Source organism: Globicephala melas, chromosome 10 (assembly GCF_963455315.2).
Source record: "Globicephala melas chromosome 10, mGloMel1.2, whole genome shotgun sequence".
Lineage (NCBI taxonomy): Eukaryota > Metazoa > Chordata > Mammalia > Artiodactyla > Delphinidae > Globicephala > Globicephala melas.
Genome location: NC_083323.1, coordinates 77,304,202 through 77,317,740, shown reverse-complemented (window position 1 = coordinate 77,317,740; position 13,539 = coordinate 77,304,202). Strand labels below are relative to the sequence as shown.

The following is a 13,539-nucleotide window of genomic DNA, read 5'->3' as shown; positions in this document are numbered from 1 at the left end:
TTGAATTCTTGTCTATATGCACCCATTTTTTCATAATGAAACCATAAATTTAATATTACACACCTTTTAATTTCCTCATTTGGACTTCATAATTTGAACTACTTTCCATAGACATTATAACCATTTAGGACTATACAGTATTACAGAAGATGAGTATAACAAAGCTTACCAGCCTGTTCCCCTAATGTCAATTCTGTATTTTCACTGATATGAACAATTATACAGTGCACATATTCATACACCTAATACGGCAGCCTTATAATAAGTTTCCCAGAAGAGAGATTTATAGAGTAGAGGCATGCTTATATTAGAAATAAAGAAATATGGAAAAATTAATAAGGGTTCAAACACAAGACATAAGAAAAAGAACAGACTTAACCCAGAGAATAAAAGTAAGATAGAAATTAGGAATATAAACAAAAAGAGGTAAAACAAACAGAAATCAAAAATAGATTCATTAAAAAAAGACTTAAGTAGACTTTTGCCAAAATTATTTTTAAAAAGCAAAGCAAGCAAAATTTTAAAACATTATGAAAGACATAAATACAGATAAAGGAAAGATTAAAAATGAAAATACTATGAACAATATTATATTCCTTATATATTTGAAAACTTAGATGACCTGGATAATTTCCTAGACAAATACAATTTAAGAAAACTGAATTTAAAAGATATTCCAGATAAAGATGACAGATTGAACATCGCCATTCAATTTTATCCCTTCCCAAAGGCCATTAAAATAAAGGTAAAGATATTTTAGAAGCATATATCCACAAAGACAGAGATAAAGGAAAAAAGAGACAGCTATAAAATTGTAAAAGCTGGAAAACAGATGGATCAGTGAGCTGAAACGTAAGCAGGTAGCTAGCAAAACCAAGAACCAACCCTATTTACATAAACTTAAAATTCTACCTCAAGAGCAGTGTTTCTAGATCTAGATTCTAAACATGTGGGCTCTAGAACCAGAATGCTTTGGTCTAAATCCTAGTTCTACCATTTACGAGCTGTGTTTTTAGAAACGCTACTGGGTGGGCCAAAAAGTGTCTTCAGTTTTTTAAGTAAAAATAAAAGACACATTTTTCATCAAGAACTTTACTGAATAACGTATTCACCCTTTTGTTCCACTACCTTCTGCCATTTTTCAGGCAACTTCATAATTCCATCTTCCCAAAACTTTTTATCTTTTTGAGCCAAGAACTATTCCAGGTGCCTTTTACAGCCTTTACAGTCCAGGGAATTGAAATTTTTTCCATTAAGAGATTTTGTAAATACCAAAATAAATGGAAATCCAAAGGTGCAAAGTCTGGTGAATACAGCAGATGAATCAGAACTTCTCAGCCAAGCTGTAAGTTTTTGCCGGGTCATCAAAGAAACATGTGCTCTTGCGTTATCCTGATGAAAGATTATGTGTTTTCTGTTGACTAATTCTGGATGCTTTTCGTTGAGGGCCGCTTTCAGTTGGTCTGACTGGGAGCAGTACTTGTTGCAATTAATGGTTTGGTTTTCTGGAAGGAGCAGGGGTCCCCAACCCCCAGGCCACGGACCAGTAGCGGTCCACTGGTCCCATCGCTCCCCATCGCTCGCATTACCGCCTAAACTCCGCCTCCTGTCAGATCAGCGGTGGCATTAGATTCTCATAGGAGCGTGAACCCTACTGGGAACTGCGCATGCAAGGAATCTAGGTTGCACGCTCCTTATGAGAATCTAATGCCTGATGATCTGAGGTGGAGCTGAGGCAGTGATGCTAGCGCTGGGGAGCAGCTGCAAATACAGATCATCATTAGCAGACAGGTTTGTCCGCACAGAGACCATAATAAATCAATTGTACGCAGACTCATATCAAAACCTTATCAGTGAGTGGCACGTGAAAACAAGCTCAGGGCTCCCACTGATTCTGCATTATGGTAAGTTGTATAATTATTTCATTACCTATTACAATGTAATAATAATAGAAATAAAGTGCACAATAAATATAATGTGCTTGAATCATCCCCAAACCATTCCCCCACCCCGCCCCCGGTCCGTGGAAAAACAGTCTTCCACGAAACCAGTCCCCTGGTGCCAAAAATGTTCGGGACATTTGTAATAGAGGACTCCCTTCCAATCCCACCATATACACATCACCTCCTTTGGATGAAGACCAGGCTTTGGTGCCGTTGGTGGCGGTTCATTTTGCTTGCCCCACAATCTCTTCCGTTCCACATTGTTGTACAGTATACACTTTTCATTGCCCATCACAATTTGTTTTAAAAACAGAACGTTTCATTACGTTTCAGTAGAGAATCGCATGCAGAAATATGGTCAAGAAGGTTTTTTCACTTAACTTACGTGGAACCCAAACATCAAAGCAATTCACATAACCAAGCTAGTGCAAATGATTTTCAATGCTTGATTTGGATATTTTGAGTATGTCGGCTATTTCCCACATGGTATAACGTTGATTGTTCTCAATTATTGTTTTGATTTGATCGTTATCAACTTCAACTGGTCTACCTGACCGTGGTGCATCGGCCAGCAAGAAATCTCCTGCACGGAACTTCGCAAACCACTTTTGACACGTTTGATCAATCACAGCACCTTCTCCAAACACTGCACAAATCTTTTTGTGCATTTCAGTTGCGTTTTTACCTTTCCTGAAATAATAAAGTTTAATATGCCAAAAATGTTGCTTTTTTTCTTCCATCCTCAATATTAAAATGGCTACACAAAAATTCACCAATTTTGATAAGTCTTTTTTTAAACTCATGGTGATATGACAGCTGTCACATACAATCTAACAAAATTGTTTCAAATGAAGTTAAAGACAACTAAATGCTACTAGAGCCATCTTACGGAAAAAATCAAACGCACCTTTTGGCCCACCCAATATTTATTCTCTGTACCTTAGTCCCCAGCTGTAAAAAGAAATATAGTAATATACTTATGTCATAGGATTATATGATACAGAAAGAAAAAACTCAGCCCCTTTTCCCAAAATTGCATTGACTTGGTTTCTTTGTTTCCTGGTTTTGTTGGTTTGAGGTTTTGTCCCCCCACAAAAGGAAGAGAAACAAAATATAGTACAGTAGCTTAAAAAATGGGCTCTGGAGCCAGATTACCAGGATTCAAATCTAGCTCCAACATATAACAGCTATGTGACTAGGTCAGTTTTCTAAACCTCAGGCACAATGCAAAATGCCTGTCTCCTCTTTAACAAAAGGTGATATAATGTTGTAAAGATTAAATAAATTCATGTGTATAAAGTGCTTAGGAAATACCAGTGTACAGTAAGAGTTCAATAATAAGACCAGAAATAAATATATTTAACTACTTGACAAGTAGAAGGCCATCACTGTGAACGTCACTTTTACTATATCTGCTATAATACAGAGCAACTGTGAGTTATAAAGGACCATGTAGGATTGTTATGTTTTCTACCTTTGCTTTCTCTTCCCCTTTCCCTCACTAGCAGCTGTCTCTATAACTTAGGAAAAAACTGAAGACAGCCAGGTGATTATGACTTAACAAGCTGGGTTATTACAGAGCAATATGAGTCTTCAAAAATCGTGATTCTACTCCTGCTGTTTACATGTGATGAAACTTAGTGACTTCCCAAAATCTCCCAGGCTCTTTATAACTGAACTGAGACCTCCATCAGATAAACTGATTATCCGTTCAGCGCTTTTAACAGAGTCTGGTACACATCTCTTCTAGGGAGGAAAATAGGTTGTACACTAGCTATCTTACTCCCAACTCCAAGGCCAAACTTAGGTTTCTGGCTATTTGAGCTTTCTAAAATCTGCCATCTCTATGCAATACAGTTTTATATTTATGTATATATTGATACATATATTCACCTAAAAGAGGAGGAAAGCATTAGTCAACAATGATTCCCAGATATAACCAAGAGGGCCAAATCTAACTTGTGACAAAGATAACATAGTAGACAATCATGTTTGTGCATAAATACAACAGTAGCCATTATGTGGCTTACCAATTATCCTGTATTGAGCTAAATGATGCTGTTTTTCCAACTATTCCAATTTTTTGTCTTATGTTATTTATGTTCAAATTACCTATATCTAGTGTCTTCTAATATATACATTCAATTAAAAGAAAAATCAATAATTGACAAACTGTGTGGTATTTTCCTAGCACTCTTTTTTAATCAAGGAGCAAGTCTGCATTTTTGAAAGAAAAAACACGAAGAAAATTATTTACCTAAGCATTATAAAGTACACAGCTATAAAAGTAGCAAACATTCTTAAGTATAACACACAATATGAAATTTTCAGATAATTCCAAACTCCATTTGAAAATACAAAATGACAAATATATGTTGATGAAAGCAATACAGAACTAAATGTATGAGAAACAAATTGAGACAGTACCTGAAGTAAAATACAACATTAGTAAGTAAACGTTAGTAAGTAAACCATTAGTAAGAATCACTATGACAAATGTTTAGGACATGCTTACCTTTCTACACATTGTAAAAAGTATTTCTAAATGCTTTGGATTTGATAGTAAAGTATTTGTATCTATTGTCACATAATTATGCAGAAGAGGCATCATGTCTGGAAAAAAATTCAAAATCCCAGTGAGACATGAGTAACAGAAGTAGAAATAAATTATTACCACTGAAAGCATATTTCTGTAGCACCCACACATTACTATCTTCCCTTGCAACCACAAAATGCTAGAAATGAAAGTGTTAAATCCACCTTTTCTATAAATGAGAAAAATGTGGATCAGAAAGACTAAAATGCTCATCATTTATTATAGTGATTGTTATTAATTTTCTTCTTTTTTTCCATAGCACTCATCACCATCTGACATACTGTATATTTACTTACTTGGCTGTGTGTTTCCTACCCTCTCCCTCCCCCCACTGGAATGGAAGTGTCAAAAGGGCAAGGGCTGTCTATTTTTTTCACTGATGTATTGCTGAGCTTAGAACAATACTTGGAATATAGTCAATATTCAGAAGATATTAATAAATATATGGATATATACTCTGACTGCAAAGTATTTTAAGATACAGTAGGCAATACGGTTTCCCTCCTACTACCTCTATTCCTAGGGCTGAAAAACACTCCTATGGTAGCACCACCCTTTACTCGAAAATAATATCTATTTAGACACAGAAAAGCAAAACTGTTACATGGTCAAAGTCATACCTGTAAAATATTCAAAACAATCCTGCTGAAAAATCTCATATAATATACCTAGAAGTTGCCACATTTGAGGAGAAATACCATGGCAGGTTAAACTATATGCCAGTGAAAGAATTTCTTCATAGAATTCTAGAAAGAAGAAAATCTCTAGTTAGAATCCCAGGAAATAGCAAAAATTAAACACAAAGACCACTCAGAAGAGGATTTAGGCTATACACTCACACATGTTTTACATCTAATGTACTTTTGAGCATCTGTTTCTCAGCATTCACATCTTCAGCTACATCTATTTGCCACCTTCCATTTCTTACCAAGATCTGCCCCCTACTCAATAAGACAAGCCAAAGATTTGTTTTTACTAAACTTACTTATAATACTGAAAAATTATATTTTTTATATTTTTTAATATAGATAGTTTATATATATATATATAACTATATTAGAAATGAATACAAGAAGGAATAGATTATTGTACGTGGCTCCTACACAGGATTTTAAATTTACAAATAATGTTCTTCAGAGAGCTTAATTAATCTAGGTGAAAATATCTGTCTGTCTCACATATTTTTACAAACTATATACTGGACAGTATTTCGTCAATTTACAAAGCTTGTAAAATTTGTACAGTATTTCTTAATTTACCTCAAGACAATTATACTCAAAGTAGAAGAGTCCAAAGGGAATGTGTTTGCATTTGTACACATATTTATTATTATTACCCTCACTCAAAAGCAAATTATATCTAAACATACAATCGGAAAACACAAACCTCAATACAAAAATTTCAAATAATTCCTACCATGTCACTGAACAAAAAAGTTTAATTTCAAAGTTAATTATTTTTTTCCCTTCTTATTAAGAGGAACTAATATTCACCCTGGAAGTTTGAATAAAGTTTTTTTCTGTAACATTATTTAAAACTTAATACATTCAAAAGCTAGTAATACAGATATATGCCTTACCAAAAGCAAAATAAGACGGAAATCATAGATACTGGGAAGTAATTTGTTATGTAAGACAATCACTTGAAATACAACCAATTGTCTGAATATAAAATTTCTGAGAGTTCTGTTCAGGAAAGCAAATGCCTCTTCCCTAAAGTGAAGCCTAAAAGGTAGAAATATTTCCTTTCACATTCGTGACAGCTACGGCATGTGTACATTACCTGGCTACTCAGATGCTCAAGACCAGGACTCTGAATCTTGAGGGAGAAACTAGAAGGCACAAAGCTGTTCCAGTTTTGGGGGGCAGGGGTGGGGGGGACAGGGTCTGTGTTGGAGTCTGGACTATGGTAGGCAGCAGCCTAGGACCCAGTGTTGACAAAGGCAGCACTGGCCTTCTAAGCAGGCCACTATTACGGCAGAATCCTGGCTGGCTCTGGCCAACTCCAGCCTTCCCACTGCTTTGGTGTGCTACGACTATCCTTCCGCTAAATTCCATTTCTGCTTAAATTGACCAGAAGTTTTTTCATTTATTCTCAACCAAGAAGACTGACTATTAGGGTAGGATGGTTTTACTAACTTTGACTTACTGCATAAGATAGAACAGTTACATCAGTAACAGCTAAGCCTGGCTTCTAATAATAAATCAACTTCATGAGTAAATTAGCAATGAAAACAGGCAAAGGAGGGAGGGAGAAGTGGGACAATGGAAAGAGATTGGACCCACGGACATAACATGGTCAGACTACTGTGGCGGGGGTCCTAGATTAACAGATTCAGCCCATGACATCTTCCAGAACAAGTTTGGTGGTTGCTGTTTTTTAATCTGAGATCTTGCATAGCCAAATATTGGTTCAAAAAAGGGCCACTAACATTATGTGCATCACAGCTGAAAACATAAAGAGAGATCAGCTATCACCCTGGGACTAGGAATGAGATTAGAGGAGACAGGCAGCTGAAACCATGGCTTTCTCCTCTGCCCACCACACCCAAGAAATAGGCCCCTTTCCTTTTTTTAACATCCTGATGTTGTAATTGCTCAAATTAAATATTTGGTGTAGGCAGATTACAGAAGGTTGGTATAAACTACTTCCCTTTGCTTTACTTTACAGTTTTTTCCTCAAGATTACTTTACTTTAAATTTAAATGGAGATTACATCCTTGTAACTTATTTATTTTATACCTAGTAATCTGTACCTCTTAATCCCCTTCACCTGAAATAAATAAGTTACAAGCATGTAATGCACAGCACAGGGAATACAGTCAATATTTTATAACTTTGTATGTAGCATATTCTATAAAAATATCAAATTACTACATTGTAATCCTGAAACTATTATAATACTGTAAATCAATTAAAAAATTCACGTTTGAAGTCCTTAAAAAAAATTTTTTTAATGGAGAATTTTCAGTTACAATCTCTTCCATGAATAAGGACATAAGTGAATATACTCTTTTTGAGTGTATCAGAATCTCTGGAATTATGGTCCAGGAATCTTCATTTTAACTAGATCCTCAGTGATTCTTATGCACACCGAAGTCTTAGAACTACTGCTTTACAGCAACTATTTCAAAAGTAAGGAGTACCCTTGGCAGGGTGCAGGATAATCCACTGAGATGGGAGAAGAACGTTATTAGAACACGTAGTGAATATATACATATATATTTATATTTAATCTCATGTTTTTACATTTCTATTTTTATGTATGTAAATGTAGTATAGTAACATGTATATTGCCTATAAATAGGTATTCAAATTTTATTCACATACATTAGAAGTACAGGCTCAATTTTTTACTAATGGTGTGAATGATAAAAAGTTTGAAAACAACTGCTCTTAGGCAGTAGCATGCTTTTGTTCCATCTTTCTATCTATACACTATACAGGTTGCATTTCCCTCATGCCCACAAGATTTGGGGCTGGCATCTTCAAAATGCTTGGATACTATGAAAAAGTTGTCTCCTCTACAAATTCCAATCAGTGTATAACATCCAGCATTAGCTACTGATTCTACTCAGCAGTCAGGCACCGTAACAGATAAGAGAACAACAATTAATTCACACTTCTGATAGGATATATGTCTATCATTTCACATTTTTCAATCCCAGATTAAAGTAACCTCACCTGAACCTCATCCCAGTTCCTCCTTTCTAAAAAACTTTAAATACTCTGTTCTTTAAAAACTCCAAGACCAAAAATTCTTAACTGGCTATGTTAAGCCTACCTCTAAATGAAAATCTGGATGCCTATAATCAGAAAGTATTATCTACAAATTGAACAGAATGCAAGTCTCTCTTTCTCAAAACTGTCCATCTTGTTGAATTTGAAGGGCTAAAATGCATTTTTCATCAAATTTAAAGAGTCCCGATTTACCTTTTTATTCTATGTTTGAACTTACCAATTACATGTTTCTGTAAAACAAGATCAATGATCCGTAGACAGATATTCTCTAACTGCTGAGTAACCTAAAGACAAATTTTAAACATTTAGTTTAAAATTCATCATAACTCTTAATTTAATCTATAACTTTAATATTATCCCAATAAAAATACCAACAGGACTTTTCTGAGAAGAGAAATTGAGAATTCTAAACTTCACGTGAAAAATTAAACATGCAAGAATAACCAGGAAATTCTGAAAAGTAGACTCATGATAGAAGTGGCAGTTAAATTCATAATAAAATTACAAATTAAATTACTTCCTTATCTCATATTTTATACCAAAATTAATTCCTAATATATCTAGGATTTCAATGTGAAGGCTTAAGCCATAAAAATACTAAGCATCTGTTCCAGATTTATAATTCTGCTCTTCATACATTAAGTATTTGTACACGTGTAAATATTCCTTTTAAGGAAATCTTGTTTTCAAAGTTTGCTTTTAGTAAGTCAAAGTTCAAAATCATAAGACTGGTAGTCAGGAGACCAAGATTCCAGTCCTTGTTTTGCCTCTAGTTACCTATGACCTTGGTAAAGCCATTTAGCTGAAGGCTTTAAGTTTTTTCATCTGCAGGTTAAGGAAGCTGGATTTGATTAGTGCATCTCAATTTTAACCCATGCCTCCCTTGATAATCACAATAAGGTCACATGCTCCTTTAACTTTATGTGAAATTCAAAATAAAATTAATATCAAGAATTTAAAAATTAAAACAAAAAGATAAAATGCTGTTTTGTCTTCAAACTAACCCTGCTGCTCATTCTACTACTGCCCATCCTCCACACACACATATTTGGGAAAACTTGACAAGGCGATGTCTAAGTTCTCTTCAAATTTAAAATATAAGTTCTACATATAAAGTGAAAGAATAATCCTTAAGTATACATGTAACTTAACTTGGAAATCTCACTTTTACTGATAGGCCCATACTGTTTCAACAAGGACACAACAAAACAATAATGAATATGGAAAAAAAAATTCACACTAAGCCTTTTGGGCAAAGGAAGCCCTGCCCAGGAGAAGAAAACTGAACCATTTTTAAGAACCTGGTAAGTGTCCATTGGTATGTGATAAACACAGGATAAGTCAACAGCCACAGGGTTTAACAATGCTATTTAAAGAACCAGCACCTGCTTCCTAAGTCCCACTGTACAAAATGAGAGCTGCCATCATTGCCAAACGAGTCAACCGTGCTCACAGAAGTAATGAACACAAATCTAATCTCAGTCAAGTAGAGGCTATATAATATATAATACTTGGGGAAGAGAGCAGCAGGTTTTAGGTAGGGATTAACTGACATATTATCAGGATATATCAACTGACTGCAACCCCAAATCTACAACTTACTAGCTCTATGAACATGATTCAGACTCTTGATACTACCTGAACCTTGTTTTCCGCTTCTGCAAAAGGACACTACCATTACGCACTGTATGGCAGGGTGACATAGTAACATTCTATCAGCTAACGGATATGAGAGCACTTAACAAATGTTTGCACAAATTCTTATCCCAATATTGTTCTGGAACTCAGTTTAGGAAAGATGATGTTTTAAGCTCTTCTTCCCTTCCATTCTCAGATATCTGTTACATCAGCATTTTTTTCCATTATTTAAAATTTGCCACCATGATTGAATGGCAGTCTCTCTCTGCCAAGAAGACCAGACTATGGATTCCAAAAAGCAGGGCTCATGTCTTATTCAATTTGATATCCCCCTAAACCTAGCCCGGCACATAGCAGATGTGATGAACTGAACTAAGGTTAGCACAAAGAGATATACTACATACTTTAAAACCACATGTAATATTTCCCTTCAATCATTTTAATACTTTTCTTTAAAATTTGAGGGTAATTTTTAAAATCCAGCAACATAAATAGCAATTTAAAGGTTAAGACTTTAAAATTCATCACCAGTGATCATATAAATTTCAGTTACTATAATGACATAAAAAAACACAAAGAAATCCTACCTCTTTATGATCTTCTACAACTGTCAAGATAGTATCAATGGTATGTAAAATTCCCATAGCCATTACGGTTTTGTCTTCGACTTCTTCATATTCATCACTTTGAAGAACTTTGCCAAATATCTCAGCCTATGAAAATAGCAAACACATTCAACAATTAGTACTGCTATACCCGCCCTTCTCTATAAGTTAGCAAAAGGGCAGTGTCGGGCTTCCCTGGTGGTGTAGTGGTTAAGAATCCACCTGCCAATGCAGGGGACATGGGTTCGAGCCCTGGTCCAGGAAGACCCCACCTGCCGCAGAGCAACTAAGCCCGTGCGCCACAACTACTGAGCCTGCACTCTAGAGCCCCCTAGCCACAACTACTGAGTTCCCGTGTGCCACAACTACTGAAGCCCGCGCACCTAGAGCCCATGCTCCGCAACAAGAGAAGCCACCGCAATGAGAAGCCTGCGCACCACAACAAAGAGTAGCCCCCACTCGCCGCAGCTAGAGAAAGCCCATGTGCAGCAATGAAGACCCAACACAGCCAAAAATAAATAATAAATACATAAATTCTTTAAAAAAAAAAAAAGGGGGAGTGTCACACATCCAAATGTCAGCACTGCTCAAACTTTAAGATATGCACTTTGTGAATCAATGATAGAATCTGTCATGTTTTAAACATGGGCATTTTTCCCTTATCTAGTCACTAAAGTGGAATATATATTAGCTATTATAATCAGATAGCAAATAATTAACTTCTGGTTGTCATTAAATAAATAAATCCAAAATCTAGGAAAACTTAAAAGTATATATAGAAATTATTAACTGTCAGAATTATCAGAGCAAATATTTTTATATTAGCATTTCAATTACATGTAAACTGAACTCCAGATTTTGGAGTTTAATTTATTTAGATTATTCAAAGCCTTTATACCAACTAACATAAAACTTTGCCCAGTCTTACCAAGTGTTGAGTCATATCAACAGCAATTGAGGCTACCTCTTGACTGTATTCACATATCATCTTCTGGATAACATTAGTAACATCATCATTTTCTGTCTCTCTAACAATGTGCAACAGCTCCTGCATAATAGGCCTCACGTGTGGCTTCATATATTCCTTAGCTAATGCAATAAAAAACAAACTCAGTAAAAAAATTAGCCATTGACAAGTGGTGAAGGAAAGTAACTTGGTCACAAGGTAAATAACACAGAGTAATAGCTTCTAGATAACATATTTGCTTCACAGTGAGTAAGTTACAAAGCTGTACCAAAATAATATTCACCAATGTATCAATTTTCCCATGAGTAACATAGGGATAATCAGTTCAGCACAGTAAAGAACTGTCCTGCCCAAAATGCCAATAGCACCCACTGAGAAATTCTAATTACACATGTGCTCTGTCATCAGCATGACTTATCAAACACGAATATGTTATCATGACACAAGTATAAAAAATCATGTACATAAAGACTATGCCCAACACTGATGTGCCTGTTCCCTCCCCCACCCCATCTCTAATCACCCTTCTCCCCACATGTGCTTATGCAATACTGTCCTTCCACTGGAACACTGTTGAATAGAGGTAAAGGTTCATGTTCTTCATAAAGCCGAATTTACTTTCAAAGGTTTATTTGAATTTTGAACAGAACATTCTTCTAAACAAACAAATGAGATATGTGTTATCACTCACTAGAAATGCTACTTGCTACTTTCAGAACTAGCAGAATCATAGAATCCTAGAGTTGAAAGGAATCTTAAAGCCATCTAGTCCAATCCCCCTAAATTTAAACATACAGCATCTAAGTCTTAACAGATCATGGGCCTTGCCCAGGTCTACATGGCAAGGTGGTAGCACAATCAAAACTAGACCCCCAGGTCTCTTGATTCCCCATCTACCAATCATCAACTTCTTTTCTAATCTAAAATTTTTCTGGAAACCACAGTCAACAGACACTCCTAAAAGTGGCAAGAATAAACTCCTATAAAATTCTGAGGGGGCAAAAGCTCAAAAATCCAAACCCTGAACCTTAAGACTTAGGGACTCATCTTTGTTAGGGTAGGAAGTGAACAAAACTACTTGAGAAGACCATGTCAAAAGGATAAATTAAATACACCCTCTAAAAGGTGTGTTTTTATTTTAAATTTTTTAAATTTAAAAATTTTGTCTTTACCTTGTGTCTGGTTAGAAATTAATGACTGAAGAGCAAGGGCAGCTTCAACCTTGACAGGCATCTCCTTATCTTCAATCAGGCTCTTCTTTGCTAGATCAACTGCATTTCTTAGGTTGAGCTCATTATGAAATTTCAAAGAACTGAATGCATGAAGTACCCAACAGGACTATGTTACAAGAAAAAAGTTAGTAGAAAACTATTAGGATTATGGCATTATGTAATAATGTCACACATATAAGAACTTCTTACTAAGTAAAATATCATTAATTCTACCAAGTGCTATTTGTTTATTTATTTGTTTTTGGAGAGAAGCATATTAGCCTTAGTTGCTAACTTCTGGATTTCCCAGACTTCTTATAATAAAGGCAGTTTTATTACTTCTAAATTACCTTTATGCAATATCATTATTCACAGGAAAAAGAAAACAGAGCCAAATTTAAGTGTCTCTGAAAAAAGAAATCATGTCAATGCTTTTAATAAATATTATGATTCACAACTTATTTATTATTTATATGCAAAAGCACTATGAACCAACCAATGCTGATATTCACTTACTGGTCTTAACAACAAATGAATGAAATATTATTTTCCCTTACACTAACTGGCTTAACAAACTTGATTTTTTTCACTCACACAAGACACGAAGAAATTTAACTTTGCATAAATTACCAAAGTTTAAACTATTAGACCACAGAATCATATTATTTTTTAAAATTCTCTATGTGCATAAAACACAACTGACAGTAATTAATTTGAATGACTAAAGACTTAACAAGAGAAATACAATTCACAGAGTCTGCAGAAATAACAGTCTACTTATAAAAATACTTGTGTGCCGTCCACATCGCTAAGCTACATTCACACAAGTATTTCCCTAG

The 13,539-nt window shown here is 35.1% G+C and overlaps 1 protein-coding gene across 2 annotated transcripts in view; it reads right to left on the bottom strand.

Moving 5' to 3' along the window:
• IPO8 (importin 8) overlaps positions 1-13,539 on the bottom strand; it is a 70,659-nt gene that overhangs the window by 25,512 nt on the left and 31,608 nt on the right. For both annotated transcript variants that reach the window (XM_030830458.2, XM_030830459.2), the window contains exons 14-19: positions 12,662-12,827; positions 11,451-11,611; positions 10,505-10,630; positions 8,497-8,563; positions 5,160-5,285; positions 4,459-4,556 (exon numbers count right to left, since the gene is read on the bottom strand). In XM_030830458.2, the coding sequence (XP_030686318.1) occupies positions 4,459-4,556; positions 5,160-5,285; positions 8,497-8,563; positions 10,505-10,630; positions 11,451-11,611; positions 12,662-12,827 (744 nt within the window). The remainder of the gene's footprint in view (positions 1-4,458; positions 4,557-5,159; positions 5,286-8,496; positions 8,564-10,504; positions 10,631-11,450; positions 11,612-12,661; positions 12,828-13,539) is intronic.